General features: G+C 39.4%; 1 protein-coding gene across 16 annotated transcripts in view; it reads right to left on the minus strand.

The window, feature by feature from the left end:
- Positions 1–24027, minus strand: part of TASP1 (taspase 1) — a 278035-nt gene that overhangs the window by 63079 nt on the left and 190929 nt on the right. For 10 of the 16 annotated variants that reach the window (XM_033440332.2, XM_033440329.2, XM_004276477.3 and 7 more), the window contains 2 exons: positions 22323–22433; positions 5872–5945 (listed from right to left, as the gene is read on the minus strand). In XM_033440332.2, the coding sequence (XP_033296223.1) occupies positions 5872–5945; positions 22323–22433 (185 nt within the window). Of the gene's footprint in view, positions 1–5871; positions 5946–22322; positions 22434–24027 lie in introns of those variants that run through there. The other 6 variants (XM_033440337.2, XM_033440335.2, XM_033440338.2 and 3 more) reach the window with 1 other exon arrangement.

Here is a 24027-nt window from a genome sequence, read left to right on the forward strand (position 1 = left end):
CTCTACAAATGACCCAATTTAATTCCTTTTTATGGCAGAGTAATAGTCCATGGTATATATGTACCACATCTTCTTTATCCATTCGTCTGTCGATGGGCATTTGGATTGCTTCCATGACCTGGCTACTATAAATAGTGCTGCAGTGAACACTGGGGTGCATGTGTCTTTTTGAATTATGGTTTTCTCTGAGTATATGCCCAGTAGTGGGATTGCTGGGCATATGGTAATTCTATTTTTAGTTCTTTAAGGAACCTCCATACTGTTCTCCATAGTAGCTGTATCAATTTACATTCCCACCAACAGTGCAAGAGGGTTCCCTTTTCTCCACACCCTCTCCAGCATTTCTTGTTTGTAGATTTTCTGATGATGCCCATTTTAACTGGTGTGAGGTGATACCTCATTGCAGTTTTGACTTGCATTTCTCTAATAATTACTGATGTTGAGCAACTTTTCATGTGCTTCTTGGCCATCTGGATGTCTTCTTTGGAGAAATGTCTATTTAGGTCTTCTGCCCATTTTTGGATTGGGTTGTTTGTTTTTTTAATATTGAGCTGCATGAGCTGTTTATATATCTTGGATATTAATCCTTTGTCCATTGATTCGTTTGCAAATATTTTCTCCCATTCTAAGGGTTGCCTTTTCATCTTGTTTATGATTTCCTCTGCTGTGCAAAAGCTTTTAAGTTTCAATAGGTCCCATTTGTTTATTTTTGTTTTTATTTCCATTACTCTACGAGGTAGATCAAAAAATATCTTGCTGTGGTTTATGTCAAAGAGTGTTCTTCCTATGTTTTCCTCTAAGAGTTTTATAGTGTCTGTTCTCACATTTAGGTCTCTAAGCCATTTTCACTTTATTTTTGTGTATGGTGTTAGGGAGTACTCTAATTTCATTCTTTTACATGTAGCTTTCCCAGTATTCCCAGCACCACTTATTGAAGAGACTGTCTTTTCTCCATTGTATATCCTTGCCTCCTTTGTCATAGATTAGTTGACCATAGGTGCAAGGGTTTGCTTCTGGGCTTTCTATCTTGTTCCATTGATCTATATTTCTCTTTTAGTGACAGTACCATATCGTCTGATTACTGTAGCTTTGTAGTATACTCTGAAGTCAGGGAGTCTAATTCCTCAAGCTCCGTTTTTTTCCCTCAAGACTCCTGTGGCTATTTGGGGTCTTTTGTGTCTCCATACAAATTTTAAATTTTTTGTTCTAGTTCTGTAAAAAAATGCAGTTGCTAATTTGATAGGGATTGCATTGAATCTGTACATGGCTTTGGGTAGTAGAGTCATTTTCACAATATTGATTCTTCCTATCCAAGAACATGGTATAGCTCTCCATCTGTTTATGTCACTCTTAATTTCTTTCATCAGTGTCTTACAGTTTTCTGCATACAGGTCTTTTGTCTCCTTAGGTAGGTTTATTCCTAGGTATTTTATTCTTTTTGTTGCAGTAGTAAATGGGAGTGTTTCCTTAAATTCCCTTTCAGATTTTTCATCATTAGTGTATAGGAATGCAGGAGATTTCTGTGCATTAATTTTGTATCCTGCAACTTTACTAAATTCATTGCTTAGCTCTAGTAGTTTTCTGGTGGCATCTTTAGGATTCTCTATGTATAGTATCATGTCATCTGCAAACAGTGACAGTTTTACTTCTTTTTTTCCAATTTGTATTCCTTTATTTCTTTTTCTTCTCTGATTGCCATGGCTAGGACTTCCAAAATTATGTTGAATAACAGTGGTGAGAGTGGACATCCTGGTCTTGTTCCTGATGTTAGAGGAAATAGTTTCAGTTTTTCACCATTGAGAATGATGTTTGCTGTGGGTTTGTTGTATATGGCCTTTGTTATGTTGAGGTAGGTTCCCTCTATGCCCAATTTCTGGAGAGCTTTTATCATAAATGGCTGTTGAATTTTGTCAAAAGCTTTTTCTGCATCTCTTGAGATGATCATATGATTTTTATTTTTCAGTTTGTCAATATGGTGTATCACATTGATTGATCTGCATATATTGAAGAATCCTTGCATCCCTGGGATAAATCCCACTCAATCATGGTCTATGATCCTTTTAATGTGTTGCTGGATTCTGTTTGCTAGTATTTTGTTGAGGATTTTTCCATCTATATTCATCATTGATATTGGTCTGTAGTTTTCTTTTTTTGTAGTATCTTTGTCTGGTTTTCGTGTCAGGGTGATGGTGGCCTCATTGAATGAGTTTGGGAGTGTTCCCTCCTCTGCAATTTTGGAAGAGTTTGAGAAGGATGGGTGTTAGCTCTTCTCTAAATGTTTGATAGAATTCACCTGTGAAGCCATCTGGTCATGGACTTTTGTTTGTTGGAAGTTTTTAATCACTGTTTCAATTTCATTACTTGTGATTGGTCTGTTCATATTTTCTATTTCTTCCTGGTTCAGTCTTGGAAGGTTATACCTTTCTAAGAATTTGTCCATTTCTTCCAGTTTGTCCATTTTATTGGTATAGAGGTGCTTGTAGTAGTCTCTTAGGATGCTTTGTATTTCTGCAGTTCTGTTGTAACTTCTCCTTCTTCATTTCTAATTTTATTGATTTGAGTCCTCTCTTGCTTTTTCTTGATGAGTCTGGCTAATGGTTTATCAATTTTGTGTATCTTCTCAAAGAACCAGTTTTTAGTTTTATGGATCTTTGCTATTGTTTTCTTTACTTCATTTATTTCTGCTCTGATCATTATGATTTCTTTCCTTCTGCTAACTTTGGGTTTTGTTTGTTCTTCTTTGTCCAGTTCCTTTAGGTGTAAGGTTAGATTGTTTGAGATTTTTCTTGCTTCTTGAGGTAGGCTTGTATTGCTATAAACTTCCCTCTTAGACCTGCTTTTGCTGCACCCCATAGGTTTTGCATCGTCGTGTTTTCATTGTCATTTGTGTCTAGGTATTTTCTGATTTCCTCTTTGATTTCTTCAGTGATCTCTTGGTTATTTAATAACGTATTGTTTAGCCTCCATGTGTCTGTGTTTTTTACGTTTTCTTCCCTGTAATAGATTTCTAATCTCATAGAGTTGTGGTCAGAAAAGATGCTTGATATGATTTCTATTTTCTTAAATTTACTGAGGCTTGATTTGTGACCCAAGATGTGATCTATCCTGGAGAATGTTCCATGTGCACTTGAGAAGAAAGTGTAATCTGCTGTTTTCGGATGGAATGTCCTATAAATATCAATTAAATCTATCTGGTCTATTGTGTCATTTAAAGCTTGTGTTTCCTTATTAATTTTCTGTTTGGATGATGTGTCCATTGGTGTAAGTGAGGTGTTAAAGTCCCACACTATTATTGTGTTACTGTCGATTTCCTCTTTTATATCTGTTAGCAGTTGCCTTATGTATTGATGTGCTCCTATGTTGGATGCATATATATTTATAGTTGTTATATCTTCTTCTTGGATTGATCCCTTGATCATTATGTAGTGTGCTTCCTTGTCTCTTGTACCATTCTTTATTTTAAAGTCTATTTTATCTGATATGAATACTGCTGCGCCAGCTTTCTTTTGATTTCCATTTGCATGAAATATCTTTTTCCATCCCCTCACTTTCAGTCTGTATGTGTCCCTAGGTCTGAATTGGGTCTCTTGTAGACAGCATATATATGGGTCTTGTTTTTGTATTCATTCAGCGAGCCTGTGTCTTTTGGTTGGAGCATTTAATCCATTCACGTATAAGGTAATTATCGATATGTATGTTCCTATTACCATTTTCTTAATTGTTTTCACTTTGTTTTTGCAGGTCCTTTTCTTCTCTTGTGTTTCCCACTTAGAGAAGTTCCTTTAGCATTTGTTGTACAGCTGGTTTGGTGGTGCTGAATTCTCTTAGCTCTGGCTTGTCTGTAAAGCTTTTGATTTCTCCATCAAATCTGAGTGAGATGCTTGCCAGGTAGAGTAATCTTCGTTGTAGCTTCTTCCCTTTCATCAGTTTAGGTATATCATGCCACTCCCTTCTGGCTTGTAGAGTTTCTGCTGAGAAATCAGCTGTTAACCTTATGGGAGTTTCCTTGTATGTTATTTGTCATTTTTCCCTTGCTGCTTTCAATAATTTTTCTTTGTCTTTAATTTTTGTCAATTTGATTACTATGTGTCTTGGTGTGTTTCCTCTTGGGTTTATCCTGCATGGGACTCTCTGCACTTCCTGGACTTGGGTGGCTATTTCCTTTCCCATGTTAGGGAAGTTTTCGACTATAATCTCTTCAAATATTTTCTCGGGTCCTGTCTCTCTCTCCTCTCCTTCTGGAACCCCTATAATGCGAATGTTGTTGCATTTAATGTTGTCCCAGAGGTCTCTTAGGCTGTCTTCATTTCTTTTTTCTTTATTCTGTTCCACAGCAGTGAATTCCAGCATTCTGTCTTCGAAGGTCACTTATCCGTTCTTCTGCCTCAGTTATTCTGATATTGATTCCTTCTAGTGTAGTTTTCATTTCAGTGATTGTACTGTTCATCTCTGTTTGTTTGTTCTTTAATTCTTCTAGATCTTTGTTAAACATTTCTTGCATCTTCTCAATCTTTGCCTCCATTGTTTTTCCGAGGTCCTGGATCATCTTCAGTATCATTATTCTGCATTCTTTTTCTGGAAGGTTGCCTAGCTCCACTTCATTTAGTTTTTTTTCTGGGGTTTTACCTTGTTCCTTCATCTGGTACATAGCCCTCTGCCTTTTCATCTTGTCTATCTTTCTGTGAATGTGGTTTTTGTTCCACAGGCTGAAGGACTGTAGGTCTTCTTGCTTCTGCTGTCTGCCCTCTGGTGGATGAGGCTATCTAAGAGGATTGTGGAAGTTTACTGATGGGAGGGACTGGTGGTGGGTAGAGCTGGCTGTTGCTCTAAATCACCTTTTTTAAATGAGCCATTATAATTCTCTTCTCTATGTACTATGGAACAAAGCTCTCGTACGCTGTCCTCACAAAGCCCTGTGATGCTACTACCTTGCTGGGTAATATTCAGAGGCCAGTGTGGATGGGTGTTATATGACCAATAAGCAAGAAGTTACCCTTTCTTACTTGTAGCCTCAATTTGTTAAGATCCCATCTCTATCAGACAGTGTACATCAGAAGTTTCCTTACTTGCATTTCCAAATGTGTAAAATAAATCATGTCCTTTGAAAGAGAGGTTTTACAGCTTTGTAATTGAGGTACTTTAATGCCAAGTAAACATCATATGCCACAGCTGTTCCTAAAAATTTTATGAACAAGAAGAACATGAGGCCAGTATAAAATGAATCCACAAATTATGTTTCTGACTCCCAGGCTCACCCCTCTTGAGTGCAGGGAAGCCCAGTGACTCAAGGGGCGCTGCGTGGACATTCTCTGTGAATGTTGTGACTCACTGGGGGATGAGGGTCTGGGATGCGTGGCACACGGGGCACAGACCTTTGACTCTGCCATGAGGATGCTGTGTCAGACCACACCGGAGCACGAGCCAGGTAGTCCTTGCAAGGACGCTGGGCATCTCTGCCCTCACACACGCAGGGTGTGGTCCAAGTGCTCAGCTAACTTTGCCTTGTTCCCCTTTAGCTATTCCCATCCTCCTTGCAAAATCACCCAGCCCTGCCAGCCATGAGCGGCACACCCATTTTCTCTTCCGAATCCCCAGTTTCTTCTTTTCCAATTATTCACAGTGGATGAAGAAGAACAAGATTATAAAAAAAAATAAAAGGTTTGTCCTAATCTCCCCTGCTCCATCATCAAAAGCAAGAAAGATCTGCTAGTTTTCTTTGGGACCGTTAACTGTTCTTTATCAGATTCTCATAAAGATCACAGAGCTCCCGCCCAGAGAGGCTGAAAAAATTCCATTGTGTCCACTTGGCCGGTTAGAGGTTCACACAGTGGCTGCAAGGTTTTCCAATTATGCACCCATTTTCCCACTTACCTTGGCCTTCCCATCCTGGGCTGACATATATCCAACACACATGCTCTCCGTCGTGTGGCTCCACAGAAATTCCACTGCCATGGAAGAGAACACAAATAGGCACATTCAGATCACAGATGGAAAATAAATCTCTGCTTTTTAATACAACAGTTAAAGATAGCTTTATATTTAACACACTCGGGCTCCCTACTTTCCATTCGCTCCTTCATAAATGTCAGGATGATTTAGTACTCAGAACCGTGTAATACCGTTTACTGTGAAATGAAAAATGTATTTCTTACTTGTCAAAACTTATGAGTATTACATGTAAAATAAATGCTCTTCTGTTTGAAACTTGTAACACTAAACAACACACATGCATGCACACACACTCATACATACAGTACACAATGATTTAGTAAATATAATATCCTATAACGTAGTTTCCTTTAAAACACACACACACAGACACACACACACACACACACACACACACACACACACACACACCAGGGTCTAGGTTTTCAAATACCATTCTCCATGAAAAGGAACCAGGATTCCTTGGAGAAATGTTGATTCCAAGGCTGGGGCAGAGAAAATATTAAATGAATCTGGAACATCTTTTTATGCCAGAAAATAAGGAAGTGCTCAAAGAATGAGGAGGACTTATCAAAAGGACCCAGGGTCAGCCTGCAGGAACTCACACTGACCATATCTGAGTCAATCTAAGTATCAAAATAAATAATGACAGTAAAGAATTACCACCACTGAACAAAATTAAAACCAACGAGCCCATACTAATGCAAACACATAAAGGAATAAATAAAATGGGGGAGAAGAGAATGCAATTCCTTGTAGCAGAATGCCAACTAATAAATACAGAATAGAAAGCCATCACACTTCCTAAAACTAGGAGAATCTAAAGAGGAACAGGCTATTTACATAATCTCAGTGTGATCTCTCCACAAAATTCTTATGAAGTATAAAGGGGCAAAGTATAAGTTTACTGTGGAGAAACCCATGGACTCCACTTTAATCCAATGATGGAAGCCAACATCACAAATTAAGGGACAAATCAACACAATGTGCCTCCTGAGACTCACTGCCACTTCTGCGGTGTTCTTGCCAAAAATGCAGAACCAGAACTGCATGAGGAAACACCACACAAATCTGATATAGGAACACTACTAAATAACTGGCTTGAACTCTTCAAAAAAAATCAAAGTCAAAAAATACAAAGAAAGTTGAGAAACTGTTCCCATTTAAAGGCATCCCAGGGACTTCCCTGGCAGTCCAGTGGTTTCACTGCCAAGGGCCTGGGTTCGATCCCTGGTCGGGGAACTAAGACCCCACAAGCTGCGTGGTGTGGCCAAAAAAAATAAAGAAAGAAGACAAAGGCAACATGACAACTAAAGGCAATGTGTCCTCCTGGGATGGAGCCTGGATGGGGACAGGGGGTGCTTGAAGGGACACAACTAATGGAGTTTGAAAATGGACTATGGATTAGGTAACAGTGTGGCATCAATATTAAATTCTGTGATTTTGACAACTATACTGTGATTATTTAGAAGAACAACCTTGTTCTTAAGAAATAAGCACTGAAGTATTAGGAGTAAAGACACCAGATCTCTCCACCTTGCTCTCAAGTCATTCAGAAAAAAAATGTACATGTTTAAGTGTGTGTGTGTGTGTGTGTGTGTGTGTGTAAAGGGAAGAGGGAAGGAAGGAGGAAGTGGAGATGGAAAAACAAATGGAGGAAATGAAAATGAGTGAATCTGGGTAAAGAAATCACAGGTGTCCCTTGTACTGCTCTCGAAACTTCTCTGTAAGTTTGAAATTATATCTAAATTAAAAGTTACAGAAAGAAAAATACTGAGATACACACAAAGCTTTGTCACCTTCAAGTACTTACTTTCAAAATTCTAAGTTTTTTAAAAGGCATTTTTAAAGTTTTGATGCACTTCACAAAAATTTCAAAAGTCCCCAATAATAAAACTGCCTTGCTCAACACCAACCCTCTGGGTCCCGGGCCATCCATCTGTTTACATCTCTGAGCTAATTAAGCCTGAAGACAAGTGTGTGAGTTGAGACACAACTGTGGCTCAGCTAGACTCTGGTCCTAGACTCTGAAGGCTTTGCCAGACACATGGGGAAGAAAGCAGAAGGGGCGACACTGAGTTCCTCAGAGTGGCTCATTCCCTCATCATTAATTAATTCTCAAACCTGCCAACCTGCTCCACAGACGCTCCGCTGATGAGTGCAGGAAAACAGCGTCACGCAATGAAGCAAGTTCTCTTTGCCAGATGTTTTTTCTTCCTAACACATCTGCTTTGAACTTCAAAAACGTTGAAGTCCAGAGCAAGGTCTGGGATATTCTGAATTGCCTAATAGAGCAAAGGTACTCAAGCCTTACTGAATTTCTCGAGTAGTGACAATGCTGTTGTACTTAAATACAAAGTTCAGGCATTTCTAACATTGTGATCTCTCCTTATTCCCCAAGTATTAAGGTGGTAACTGCTCATGAATTAGCCAAGAAAAATACACGGAAATATATAGTCAATCTAATCATGAAAGGGAAGGATAAAAACACTGCACATTATTTTTTTAAGACACAATTTTGACAATTTCAAACTGCATTATTCTCTCTAAAAATAGAGCCTGCTTTAAGGAAATGTAACACGTGAAAAATTTAGACTTACAAAACAGGATAAACTAGGTGTGCTGATTGACCACATTAAATATTTTTTTATTGAAAGGTTTTCAATAAAGTTTCTAGATACAGAATTTAGGAGTTCTTAAAGAAAGTAACTTAATGTCTAGAAATTCAGTCTTCATTCACTCTTTTTACAAACAAACAAAGGAGGTGCATGGTACTGATGCATTTTTTTTTTTGAATTTTTGAATTTTATTTTTTTTATATACAGCAGGTTCTTATTAGTTATCCATTTTATACATATTAGTGTATACATGTCAATCCTAATCTCCCAATTCATCACACCACCACCACCACCCCGGCCACTTTCCCCCCTTGGTGTCCATATGTTTGTTCTCTACATGTGTCTCTATTTCTGCCCTGCAAACCAGTTCATCTGCACCATTTTTCTAGGTTCCACATATATGCATTAATATACGATATTTGTTTTTCTCTTTCTGACTTACATCACTCCGTATGACAGTCTCTAGATCCATCCACGTCTCTACAAATGACCCAATTTCGTTCCTTTTTATGGCTGAGTAATATTCCACTGTATATATGTACCACATCTTCTTTATCCATTCTACTATCGATGGGCATTTAGGTTGCTTCCATGACCTGGCCATTGTAAACAGCGCTGAAATGAACATTGGGGTGCATGTTTCTTTTTTGAACTATGGTTTTCTCTGGGTATATGTCCAGTAGTGGGATTGCTGGGTCATATGGTAATTCTATTTTTAGTTTTTTAAGGAACCTCCATACTGTTCTCCATAGTGGCTGTATCAATTTACATTCCCACCAACAGGGCAAGAGGGTTCCCTTTTCTCCACACCCTCTCCACCATTTGTTGTTTGTCGATTTTCTGATGATGCCCATTCTAACTGGTGTGAGGTGATACCTCATTGCAGTTTTGATTTGCATTTCTCTAATAATTAGTGATGTTGAGCAGCTTTTCATGTGTATTTTTAATACCAACAATTCAAATCAGTCACTCATTCAGGTTCAGACTTCAGAAACTCAGCAGGATTGTCTAAAATTTAAATTATAAAATGCTTTTGAAAAGAAATCTTATTTTATTTCTTTTAGTGTATGTCAACTCAATAATTTAATAAATTATTAATGAATAATTTATCAAATTATTTCTTGGTGGAGGACTTCAGGGAGGCAGGAGAGGAACTAACATTGAGAATCTATCATCCGCCAGGCACTGCCTTTCATAGTGGACCTCGGCAAAGCCTAGATGGGGAACCTGGGGCTCAGAGAAGGGAGGTAACATGGCTGAGGCCATCTGAGCAAGTGCAGAACCTAGGACTCAGACTGGACTTCTAGATTCTAAAACCTGTGATTCTCCATTGCTTTCTCACTCCGAAATCTACTCAGCTTGAAAAGGATTTAGAATCATGCAGCATCGAACACAAACAGAACTCTTAAATATCTCTTAAAGTAAGCTTTTAAAACTATAACAAGACAATACATTTGACTAAATTAAAAATGTTTACAGTATTACCTTTTGCCATATGGGAAAGAAGTCAAGAGATGAGTGACAAGCTGGGGGAAACATTTGCAATTCATATTACAGAAAAAGGACTAATTTTCTTAGTATATAAAGATCTGCTACAAATCAATAAGGAAAAGACAAACATCCAAAGGGAAAGCAAAAGGATATGAACAAAAGGGAATATGAATCACTCTAAAATGTGAAAATATGTTCTACATTTCTCCTACTAAAAGAAATGAAAATTAAAACTGCAAGAGATTCAACATTCAGGTTATCAGACACCAAAAGGTCAAAACAGCATTATGTTACCTGGGGGTAGAGGAAGGAGCACTCTCATATATTAACGGTGTGAGTATGACCATATGGAAATACATTCTTATAATTTGCAGTAGTTATGTTCCATAAATTCACCATAAACACTGAATTAGCAAATACTGAGCCACTGCTCCCAAGGGAAATACAGGGTTAGTTTCCTGCAAGCCTCTGGTCCCAGCATTTTCAATCGACAAGTAAACTTATTTTATGTGTGTTTCTGATTAAAGACATCTTATTTAATATATGTTTTCATAACTAATTAATTTTATGCAGTATTTCTTTATAATAATACACTAGCCAAGAAGAGCTTAACATTTTCCTGACCCTGGATGACCTGCCCATGAATTTCTTTGGCTTTCAGCCTTACAATAATGCTGTCCCTCATGCTCTTTTTATCAGTTGTCATCTCATGAATCCGTAAGTTTTGCTACTTTTCCAGCTCAAATTTTTCCCCACTCTGTCCATGCCCACAAATGACTTGGGAAAGTGCCGGGAGTACTGATCTTTCAATTACTAGTAAATTTCAGAAAGTAAGAAAATTCACAAATATGAATCTGCAAATAATGAGGACAGACTCTTTTTCTCAAAATGACATACCCTTTGACCTAGCAATTCTACTTTTAGGTATTTAGTCTACAGATATGCCTTTACATGTACAAAATAACATCTTTACACAGAGATTCACTGAAGTAGTTCTAATTAGGAAGAAACTGGAAATAGCATGGTTGCCTTTTGGTGGGAGCATATATGAAGAACAATGGTACCCTATACAATGGAATACTATTCAAGTAATTAAGAACAAAGAGAAAGTTCTACATGGATCATATGCAACCATCCACACTAAGTGTTTTTTCAAACTTTTTGCCATGAACCACAGTAAAACCAAAACAAAACAAAAAAAGCGCCACACACTGTCACTTAGTACATGGGTTCTTTATATTCTATGCACTACAATTAAAAGGCTCTGCTCGTGACTCACTAAATTAGACCTCATTAATGTGACATGCTACAGTTGGAAAAAACACTAATCTGCAAAATATATAGTTTATCTAAAAGAAAAGTAAATGTGGAGAAAGACATATAAAGATGGTGCTGCCATTTTTGTGAAAGAAAATAAAAGGGCACCATGGATGACAATGCTTGTAAATACATGAGATGTCTCTGGAAAAAAATCTTGGGAAGCAGCAACAGCAGTTATCGCTAGACAGGGAACTCGTGATTAATGAAGTTGAGAGGGGGGCAACCTACTTTTCACCATACATCCCTTCTGAAACTTTTCAATTTTGCCCTGTTTTCAATTATGTCCTATTTTTTAAAAAATACACCTAGGAATCTCAATTACCTTGTTAATCTAATTTATCTATGAAGAATTAATTTCTTCCCTGTTTAGATTATGACATTCTGAAATACACTGAAATGTGACGTAATGACATGTTACCATATATTTTTAATTGCCCTTCATGAAAATGCTTTATTATGATGTGAAACTGATTGGATGCTTTCAAATTGTTTCATGTCTTGTGACTACCCAAAACATGAACAAATCTTATGAAGGGGCATGAATAAACCCCTACTTAAATTTATACTGGCCACATATATATAGAACAACACCTGCTATATTCAAAGAGCAATCAAAACAAACAAAACAAAGCAAATACTTATTTCCATTTGAAATAAAAAATGCCGAAACCATCATAAGTTTTTAAAAATGAGAAAACATTTATTTGTCTCAAGGGTAAAGCTTCTGTCACAAAGATCTCTCAAAATTGTTTAATTAAGCCAATTTATAATTAAAACCTAGTCAAGAGTAGTACAAAGTTTGTTCAAATACAATTACATAGAAGAAAAGCTAAAATGTTAAACCCTACTCAGTACAAAAGTAGCATTTCTCACCATCAGTGATATCTAGAAGTCTATAATTTATTTCTTAATTTTAAATCTAAAATTGTCTCCTACACTAAAAAATTGAATTTTATGGAACAGTATTTTAAAAATGATTCTAATAATAATACAAACAAACTGGGCAGATGCTATATCATAGTACCAGAATTTTTCCTTGTGTTATTATTACATGTAGGGGACCATGAACTCAAGCAACGTGCAGGGTTTATGAGTGGCCTGGAGTGGCACGTCTGAGCCTGTGAACGTGCTGTCTGAAATAGTGTTTGGTGTGGTCAAGCTCAAGCTGATTTCCATTTGGAGAAGCCCTGGCCTCTCGGTAATGACCACGCTCCTTTGGTAGTGGCTGGTGACTGTTTACACCTCAACTACTGATTTGAAAAAGGCTTTTGTTTTTTAGAAAGCCAAAGCCCAGGGATGGTGAGGCTACTGGAGATGTCCAGATCATGAAAAGACCTCCATCAGAAAACATTAAGAACACCTAAAGCTATGGGTTTAACATATGAAAGATGGACACAGGGATTTGGCAGGGTTCTTCTCCACCAAGTGACTTCACATCATGTCCCAACACACAAGCACGATGTGAAAAACCGTCAACACTACTGATCCTGTGCCAGAGAACAGATTAGGTGTGGATGTGCTGTACGTGTGTTCCTCAAGAATGGCAAGTTAATGGTCTTATAGGGACAGTTGGAATGGATTTGTACATAATCTTAGAGGCCAGCCTGTCTGGAAAGTTGTATTTAATGCTTTGGAACAAATGAATTCACCTAGGGGTATAATGTCCGAGAGCAGCCCCACTTCAGTCTAGGGTCCCCCCACTGCCTGAGACATTTTGAGTCACATGTCATCCTGTTTAAATTAAGTCAAACAAAATTTCTTTACCAGAGTTGCAAAGCAAGCTTTTTCTATTCAGATTCTCTTTTTTTTTGACCAGAGAGAAGCCCTCAGCCACCATTTAAAAAAAAAAGAAAGAAAAAAAAAAAGTTGTTCTCCAATTGTTGTTAACAACCCCCAGCTGCACTGGCTCCCACACCCACTTCAAACCTGTCTGCCTGGCTTCATATCCCAGACTTTCTTGCAAGGAAAACAAAACTCTAAAATCAGAACAGTCTTGGGCTGGGCAGTTGCCAAGTCAGCTGCCACTCCTTAGCCCTAGGTCAAATGGCTTACCCTAGGACATTTTGCATAGTGTTTAAGTTACTCCTTATTAAATAAAGATAAATTCATTTTTTAAATGGGAAGGAAGAGGAACTGTAAATAGAACAATTTCTTCTTGTCTCTGCAGATTTCCCCCAGGGTGGTGAGGTTCTTTATAACCCAGTAGGGGGTTCATTCAAGGATGCTTTACTGTCCTGACATGGAATCCTTAAGATTCATATAATGCATGTCCCATTATGGCCATGAAGTAGCTCTGAGTTGGCTTGCTGCCCTGAAAAACTTTCACCACTGAACTGTCTGGGGAGCTATGGGGATGGAGTTCTAAAGAACTCCACTTACGCTAAGCCAAGAAAATAATTATTCCCTCTTTCCAAGGCTCACTCCATTTGTTCAAGACTAAAGAAAGATGCTGACTGAAAAAGGAAGAGAGGGATGTGGGTCAAAGAGTAAAACAAGCCCCAAAGGACATTTCAATTCTCTTCCTATTTTATCATTTTATTGTATTAGAAACTGATGAAATATGTGGCCAATGGCTGGGACTTGGAAGTTCTCTGCTGAAGACAAAAGCATTCAGTGAAACAAGTTATACTGAAACATGATTTCATTCATTCAACAAATATTTTTTTAGGATTTGTTTCATACTAAGGTGATCTACTTACATTTTGAGCAGATGAAAACTGACTATAAAATTTGTCAAAATGTTTTTCTGAGAGTTTTAGGAGAACCATAGTAATAAGAATTACATAATCACTAGAATTCTGTTCATAAATCTTTGTATTCTTTATTTCAGATGGAAAGCTTTATGGCCAAAAAAACCCAAAAAGACACTATATGGTTAGATTATAGCTAGAAGTATACTTCTCATGATGGAGAAAAAAATTACAGATGAACATCTATTTCCAATCTTCTTAAAGTGTATTAGTAATATTTAACAGAAGAAACGTTCTGTTATAAAGCAAACAAAGCAAATGATAGCTTTTTGTAATCAACATCTTTGTATTTTAAAAATGAAAACCAGTTCTGAAAAATATAAATCTCAGAGCACCACCTCAATAGGTTAATGCAACTCAGTTGTTGAAAAGTTTAAATATCATGTCTGCCTTATTCACTTTGCATCTAAGAATGTTACTTAATTCGCTTCTTTCCATCGGATCCTTAAATAAGAACCAAAATGCCAGCCTATCTCTTAAGACTACAGTGAAGATGTAATAATCCCAAAGCATTGCTGGGGTGCTAAAGAAATAAGCTTCCAACCATGACACTGGGCCCTCTAACAGAACAAAGCTTTAGTTATGTTTTTAAGACAAGGTATTAACATCAATAACCAACCGTAAGTACCTCTTTTCCCACTACCAGTCTAATAACTAATTTGCCTTCTCTTTGAGGGTTATTTTTATGATCGTGTAAGCCCAGCAGAATGCCTAGTCATAAGTACTCGTGGTGGCATGTGCCATGAAATGGAAATAAGGGATATTGCTGGGCCCCGAGAACGAAGCTCCTTTGAAGTACATGTGTTTATATGTGCTCACCAAAATTTTAATGCCAGTAAAATCAAAAGGCGGTTTGGAATTTTAACTTACAGTAAAATGACCTTTTATCTTTTTAATGTTCCAGGAAGCATCAATTCAATCTAACAATTTTTATTTTTAAATCATGGCAAGTTTTCGTAACAGCGACAAGAAGAATACTGGATAAAGAACTTTGCCTGATCTGAAAAGAAGGGAGGAGAATGCCACATTTCAGTTCTCATTGGTAACTGAAGAACAGTTGATTTGATCGAGCTAAGTCTAAAATGATAAAGGGACTCATTATCCTTTCAGGTAATCATGTTAAGAAACTGCAAAAATTCTCACAGAAGAAATCACCTGCTACAACATTTACATAAAGTTCAGACAGGCCCACATGGGGGCTTCAGAGATATGGGTAATGGGCAATTTCTTAAGCTGGGTGGCAGGTCCACAGGTGTTTGTTTCACTATTATCCTTTATAACTTACACATTTATTACATTCTTTTAAAAATACATGAAACATTTCACAATAAAGATGAAAACCCAGGGATAAAAAGGAGTAGCTGGACAGTAGAAACAATATCATGTACAAAACTTAATTATCAGCACCATGAACATATTTCTGGGCAGCAAAGAACCTGAAGTTACTCCCTGAGTGAGGTGAGGGTGACTTGATGGGAAAGTAACAATTATTACGTGTGGTCATCAGATGACCAAGCTCGAGCTGAACTGTGGGCCTTCAATCTATTTAGCAAGAAGGCCTGCAACACAGACAGGCTTGGCGCAAAAGGCTGCTGGCCGAACATACAGCATCTTCACCCTTACTAGCCCCTATGCCTCCTATCTTGAATTGCTTAAGATTTTCATTAAATATATGGAGTCTATTTAGCACTGATCCTCATACTCACTGCTTCCTATTAACCACTCTAAGGTAGGAACCTCTGAACTTTACAGGGTCTGTCAGGCTTCCCATCAGCACAGTGAGGGCAGGCTACAAGGGAAAAAATGCACCCATATAGTGAGATTGGTTGTTCATGCCATATATTTGCATATATTCTAATTACTTGTATTGACTTATAAGCTTAAAATGGAAAAGAATTAATTTTTTCCACTGGAAGGCTTGATATGCCTTTGTTTACACAATTATTAACCATACTATATACAGCAGCCTCAATAAAGCACTTCTGTAGAGGCCTGGAAAACATGTAATTGTACTTTAGCAGGTAAAAATATATTGTTTTCTTTCTCTAAAAGCAGAGAGAAAATTAATGATTTTCAGCTGTTTCATTCCAGGAACAAGCATTTGCTTTGTGTTAAAGCAGTGATTTGTAGGCTGGGCTTTGCCAGCATCTCATGATCTGGGGGGTGGGAGTTGGTGGGATGGGTGTTGCAAACACATTCTCATCCAAATTGTCCTTTTACAAGGCTGTTTGCAAAGGCTGTCTTCTGGGATCCGTTTAAACTGTCTCCAAATCTTCTTGTTCCCCGACACTCGTCATTATCCAACATTTCCGACCCATATTGTTTGTTTGTTAAGAGCATGTGAGGATATTTTATGTGACATTTCACTTTTCTGGAATAGTGGTCAATTTCTTTAAAAATATCTGCTAAATAATCACGAAAGAAATTCCATGTGGCACTTAATTTATTCCTCCAATAATTCCTGGGAGCCTACAATGGAGGGCACATATAAAGCTGGATATGACCCAGTCTTTACATTCCAGTGATTCACAATCTGGTGGTGTGATGCTCAGAGACAGAGGAATCTTCTTTAAGATATTTCCAACCCCTGTACCCTCCATGTGAGTCACTGGGGCTCCAGGACCTGTGATCTATTCCTTTCAAATAACTGAGTTCCAAAAAAAAGGTTAAGAAGTGCTGGCCTAGAGGGAGGGGCAGACATTTTAATACATGTCTAGGATGTCATGGTGACTGTTACAAAGGACAGAAATTATATGTTGCAAAAAGAGCACAAGGAAGGAACAAATCACCTGGGGAAAGGGCTTCCAAAGGATTCTGAGGAGATTCCTATCTGTCCTGGGCCTTAAAGAAGGAATGTAATTAGCTCAGAGCTTTCCAAGCACAGGTAATAATAGCATGTGAAAGTTACTGGGGGAAAAACATGACCCTTTGGAAGAAGACCAAGCAATCTGGAGTTGCCAGAACTCGGTCATCGGAGATGAGTGGAGGAAAAGGAGGACTAGTAGGAAATGACACTGAAAGCATGTTCTGGAGCCAGATCAGGGAGGGCTTTTCCCAGCAAGTGATTTGGGCATTTCCCATCTATCTTCTAGGGAAATGTCCAGCAGAGGTAGGAGTGAGTGTGACCGTGTGTGTGTTTCCTCATTGAAGAATTAAAAGTAGGGGGCTTCCCCGGTGGCGCAGTGGTTGAGAGTCCGCCTGCCGATGCAGGGGAGGCGGGTTCGTGCCCCGGTCCGGGAAGATCCCACATACCGCAGAGCGGCTGGGCCCGTGAGCCATGGCCACTGAGCCTGTGCGTCTGGAGCCTGTGCTCCGCAACGAGAGAGGCCACAACAGTGAGAGGCCCGTGTACCGCAAAAAAAAAAAAAAAAAAAAAAAGAATTAAAAGTAGGGAACATGGGAGCGACAGTAAGAGATACATGTTTTGCTTTATTTTAGCATACATAGAAAGTTATTCAACATTTAGCTTAAACTTGTAGTACACTAGTTACATATACTTCCGCGTCTCTTGTTTTGGCCACCATCCCTCTGATCCTGGGGTTGGTGTGGCTCTCTAAGCCACAATTCGGTCAGTTTCTCATTTTGGCCCTTTCTGCTTCAGGGCAGCCTGCTTCTCCCCTGACTGCCCCTGTTTCTGAGCCCGTGGTCAGGTTCTCTGGGCCACTACAGATGTATGATAGAGGGAGAGACGTCTGGTGGCAGGATAGAGGTGGGAGACAGATAAGAGGTGGGGAGCCTAGAGGTTGGGGAGGCTTAGGAGACAGTCTGGAAAAGAGTGATTAGGGGCCTGCAAAGTAAAAGGGTGCCGATCACATTTGTCCAAGAGGACCCCAAAGCAGAGAAGCGGAATCACTGATGCAAACGGAAGTCTTGACAGCCTGAGCTGCCTAAAGATGCAACAGAGCTCCTGATTTGTCACTGTAGTTCTTTAGACAAACCAGAGGACCATTTGGCAGTGAAAGCATTTAGAAGGTTTATTTGTTATCTATTGCTGCATACATAAATTACCCCAAAATGTAGCGGTTTAAAACAATAAACATTTATTATCTCAGTTTCTGTGGATGAGGAGTTCAGGAGTGGCTGTGTTGGGTGGTTCTTTTTTCGGATCTCATGAGATTTCAGTCTAGAAATCTGCCCAGGGCCTCAGGCATCTGCAGGCTCACTCGGAGCTCAGACTGTTGGCAGGAAGCCCCAGTGCCTCGCTGTCTGTTGGACGGCGGTCATAGTTTTTTTGCCAAAGGGGCCTTTCCCTGGTGCTGCTTGAGTGTCCTTATGACATGGCAGCTGGTCTTTCGTGAAGTGAGTGATCCAACCAGGAAAGCGAGAAGGAAGGCCCACTGCCTTTTCTGACCTCGCCTCAGAAGTCACACATTGTCACTCTGACATATTGGAAGAGAGTCACAAGTGGAGAGGACTTAAGCTCCATCTCTCTCTCGAACAATTTATGGACAGAGCACACATAACGGGGTCACACAAGAGGACTTTGAAAGTTCCTCTCTACCTGAGATTCTCCAACTGTATTCATGAATCAGTAAACAAAGGACAAACCTTGAAAGGGCATGTAGTTGAGTCATCCCACTCTAGAAGCGGCCCACTGGGGCCCTTGTAATTGATGTATGTGTCAAGAGGGGAGGCTGGGTAATGGCTTCCTGGAAACTCCATCAAGTAGCAATGGGGTCTGATTGAAACTGCTTTTGTGGCGTAATGGAAATGCTATTGATGATTTTCAGAAAAGAGTGAATACGGAAAAAGCTCAAGTTAGAGTTTGTTTTGATTATACTATTCTTGGGACAAAAAAAGTGATCGAACAATATACAGCAGTTAAGTGTTTTGTGTGGGTTCTTTTTTATTATTTAATTTGGGGAATTGTTTTGTTTTATTTGGATGTGTAGGACAGAAAGATTTCTGAGCCTCCTGGTTACTAGATATTACCAAACATTAAGGAGCCACGAGTTTACGAAGTTATACTTTCATGAGAGTTTTATAAAGTGATAAATGAGAAGTCATGGTCCAAACATGAAGCAAATGAAGTTGCAGCCTGATCTGGAGCAATTAACATGGTAAAGCACAGCAGAACCCACTTGAGCTTGATGTTTGAAACATTCTCCTTTTACAGGCAGAGGCTTATGGCAGACACTTACTTCCCTTCTGATGGGTCTAATCTTCCACTACTGGAATCTGCAGTGAATAATATTTATATAATCTTGATACTGTCAATGCTGGTACTAATTGTCACTATTTGGGATCAACATCTAATCAGAGCATAGAAGGCAAGCTGCCTGTAGGACCGAATGCAAATACTACTATCTATGACAGTAATGGCATGGTTCCTAGAGATTGAGGAGAGGGTTGGGAGTCAGGGAGGAAGAGGAAGGAAACTTACATAGTCCAAGGGGTGAGGGATGGTTGGCAGAGATGATAGAAAGCTGATGAATCAAGAAATAGTGCATTACAGATGAAATAAAATAAATATACGATTTCAAGTTAGAGTTCTCACAAAAGTCATGCGGAAAGGTGGTGGGCAGTGGTATGAGCTATGTTCATAATTTTTTCCCCCGAAGGAGTCACTAGTTACTGATTGAGAAACAGAAGCATAAGCACATTCTATAGAGTGAAGGTGAATCCCATGAGAATAACCAGAATCAGATGCTGGCAGCTCTGGAAACTGGATGGCAAAGATGACTTTCACATCTTCTTTCTATCTTTCTGTAGCACGTTTACTTTCTCACCACCCACTGAACATATGTAACTTTCTTAAAGCAAAATATGTAAAACCCCACGTCATCGGTAGCACCTATAAGTTGATAGGAGCCTAAGTTCACCAGGTTTTAGTAGATAAACTTCACAAACATCAGTCCCTCAAGCTAACTTTAACAAATGGCAAGATTTCACTTATTTCATAAATTGACAGTTTTCATTCTTCTCCTTGAGACAGAGAGTAGGGATCAGTTTACAAATTACTACCTTGGTGATAAAAACTATTTAATATGAGCTAAAATTCTATGACTTATCCTAAAATATGCATTTCTATACTACACCACCAAAATTGAAAGGACAACCAAAAAAAACCCTTACAATTTTCAGGATTAACTTGAATGGACAAGAGTCCAGGCTCAGTAAAGCACAGAAACTCTATTCTAGCAACAGTCTATGAAGCAGTTTTTTTTTTTTTTTTTTTTTTTTTTTGCGGTACGTGGGCCTCTCACTGTTGTGGCCTCTCCCGTTGCGGAGCACAGGCTCCAGAGGTGCAGGCTCAGCGGCCATGGCTCCCAGGCCCAGCCGCTCCGCAGCACGTGGGATCTTCCCGGACCAGGGCACGAACCCGTGTCCCCTGCATCGGCAGGCGGACTCTCAACCACTGCGCCACCAGGGAAGCCCTATGAAGCAGTTTTAATAACTGTCCCCCACCCTGCCTCCCAGTACTAAAGACTTATTCTGAGTTTTTATGGAAGGCCCAGGTACGTCCTCTGCATATTTTAAAAGCAAACTCCCTGCTACCTAACTGTGGAAGATATTCAAAGGTTTTGACAATGATTAAGATACCGAAGAAGCAAATGGCTGCTTGCCTCAGTTTAACAAACAATGGCCATTAAAAACAAACAAACAAAACATTTGCCAGGAGCAACCTGGGTACCAAGTGTCGTGGGTGGAAAGAGAAAGAAAATATAGTATGAAAAACAATGAAGTTGGTGATCAGAGTCCAGGTGGAGAAAGACGCATTTCCTATAAAAGTGCATTGTTTTTTTTTCTTTGACAAATGAGAGGAGAGATTTTATGAAAGTTCTTCAGGCTTTTATAGAAAAAATAATTTTTATTCTCATAAGAAATGCTCAGTCTTTTATTTTACAGACTTATAAAATCTCAAGATATGTAGGGACTTGTACTACAACAAGGCACAACAATCATACAATACAGACCAGGTACCAACTATACTTGATAAAAGGAATTTTACACAAAGAGCTGAAGTACCACATCCCTGAGAATGACTTGTAGTGCTTATATAAAAAAAAAAAAAATGTGTAGAGAAGAATGGATAACTACAGAGTGCTATAACCATACGTAATGTAATACTACACAGCAATGAAAGTGAACAAACTACTGTCACAAGTAACGTAGATGAATCTAACAGGTTTAACATTTCCTTGAAGACATTAGACACCAAGAATACATATTCTATGATTCCATTTATACAAAATATAAAATCAAATAGAACTAATCATGGTGTTAGAAGTCAGCATGGTAGTTAACTTTGAAAGGGGTAGAGACTAGGAGGGGTTATGTGGGAGCTTTTAGAGTTGCAGTGAAGTTCTATTTTTTATCTAGATGCTGGTCACATGGGTGGGTTCAGTTTGTAATATTTGCCACGCAGTTGTAGTTAACAATTTTTTCTGAGTGTATACTTCAATTAAAAAAGTCAACTAAAAAAAAAAAAATAACATATAGGGCTCCCTGCTAGCTTACGTGGCACCTTTATGCAGATTTTTTAAAGTGCGCCTCTCTGGACGGATGAATTAGAAAAAGGCACCCCCATGGGCAGAGGCAGCCCCACAAGTTTGTGCCTTGGCAAATGGAGGGTGGGCTGGGCTCCATTCCCACTGGTATGCTTTGCTAGACACAAAATCACACATCTGGATGGACATCTGCAAATCTGCAAAATACTCATGGGACCCTTCCATAAGAAGGGCAGGGCAGACATCCTTATCGTACAGATGAGGAAGTGGCATAGAACAGTGAGAAGGATGCGCAAAGGCATCACAGCTAATAAGCCATAGAGCCAGGGTGGACTTCTAGGCCAGTAGCTCTTCACATGGTTCTGATTCCTTTTGGGGAGGGGGACAGGAAGAAGCTTCTCTCTATGTTACTGTGTATATTGTTATGGGTCATCTCAAACGCTCTGTCAAATAAGGCAGGGGATAAATACATGGTCCGATAGTCTTAATATTGGGCTTTAGTAAAGGTGCTAGGTGCTAAGTCCATTTGAAAAATATGCTATAAGCATATACTCCAAAATGAATATTCACCTTGTAGATGTTGACCTAGGCAAAAAGGGCAATGGAATAGAGATGTTTACATATCAACAGAGCATCCTGGCCCAACCGTAGGTTAAAATGATCGACTTAAGGATATAAATCTTTCCATCTCTTGGAAAAAATGAAAGAGAAAGACACCCACGTAATGTGTTTGTCTAACTTACCCAGAAGCGTCTGCTTATTTGGGGAGGAGTTAGGCTCTGCAGAGCATCTGCAGGATCGGAGGACAATCACTCCTCCGAGCACGCCGTCTTCGCTGGCCAGGAAAGGTGAGCCTAGGCAGAAATGACTAGTGGTCATTTTCAGTTAATTTTACTCTTTTCCCTTTCAATTTTCATTTGATTACTGGAACAAACGTGTGGTATGAATAAGCTCTTGAAAGATGCCCACTTTCTGACACTCGCCATTGTTCGTACCTTGTACAGGCGGGATAGCAAAGGCAGGCTTGTGCCCGAACAGGCAAAGGCAGTGCCAGACGCCTCCAAGAAGACATGACTGGGGGTGGAGTGTGCATGACCGTATTCAGAATGGAATTGGAAACACTGCCAGATTAAAGGCCCAAAACACAAATACAGGAAAAAATGCTCAGCAGCTCCCTTTGATCAGCTCTTAGGGATCACTTACCAGGCTCTCCCTGCTGTCAGAGGCATGCCACCAAAAGCTTTGATTTACTACCTTAAATTCAACTTTAAACAATAAGCCACAAACTTTATTACAGACATTTAAAAATGCTCCTGATGGATACACAAAGAAGGGTGAAACTGTATTTCTATTATGAGAGTCTGGTGGTTAGAAACAACCATGCTTCGCAGAGATCTCACACAAACTAAACCATTGTGAGCATTTCAGGAACGCTGCTTTTTAAAACCCCTCATTTTTCCTCCCCAAGGACATCTTCTTCGAACATCTGGCATAGCAAGTGAGCACGTGGAGAACAAATGCAAAATGAGCCCAAGCACTATCAAAGAAAGTAATAAAAATAAAAACCAACCAAATTGGATTTGGGGGGAGCTTCTGGTTAAACTCAGTAGATTAAACACATGCATTTATCTCCACTCCTTTCTCAAATCCCAGTAAACTGGGGGAAAGGGAAGGGGGAAAAGGCATGGCCTAATAAGGACAGAGAGAGAGACAAGAAAAAAACTGACCTTTTAGAAAACAGAAAGAAGACGGACAAGCAGTTGCTCACCTAGTGGACCTGGGAAAGCTGAAACCTAAGCTTCCATGGGGGAGGGGGGAGCCTGGTTGGAGTCGAGGGACACCTGTAAGAAGCCATCCAGTTTTGTCATAAAACCGAATAAAGGACCAGAAATTGGAGGCATCAAGTTCTTCTGAAGGCAGGGGTGCAGGGTGGGCCTGGAATAAAGATGGTTGGTCAAGAGTGTCCAAAAGGATCCTCTAGACCAGGGGTCGGTAAACTATGACCTGCCTGCTCTACAGCCTGTTTTTGTGCTGTCTGCAAGCGAAGAGTGTTTATTTTACATGTTAAACTTTCTTTTTTTAAGAGAGAGAAGAAGAGAAGGAAGAGGAAGAGAAGAATATGTGGTAGAGACCACAGTGTAGCCCACAAAGTTTAAAATCTAATCTCTGGCCCTTCAGAGAAAAAGTTTGCCGACCCCTGACCTCAAGCCCCAGATTCCTACCTAGAGAGGAAGTTACTCCTCCCTAACCCTAGAGAAAGCAGGACATTTACTCTCTAGAGATGCTGAACCAGAGGGACTTGAGACTTGGGGTCATCAGGCTCAGCCCAGGGCAGACGGGAGGCTCCATGCTGGAAACAGGGGCTAAAGGGGAGCCTTTATGTTAAACAGTGAAATAACCAGCTCCCTTCACTCACAGGCTCTCAGGATGCAAGAAGGTAGGCTGTTA

This window comes from Orcinus orca, chromosome 16 (assembly GCF_937001465.1).
Source record: "Orcinus orca chromosome 16, mOrcOrc1.1, whole genome shotgun sequence".
Taxonomy (NCBI): Eukaryota; Metazoa; Chordata; class Mammalia; order Artiodactyla; family Delphinidae; genus Orcinus; species Orcinus orca.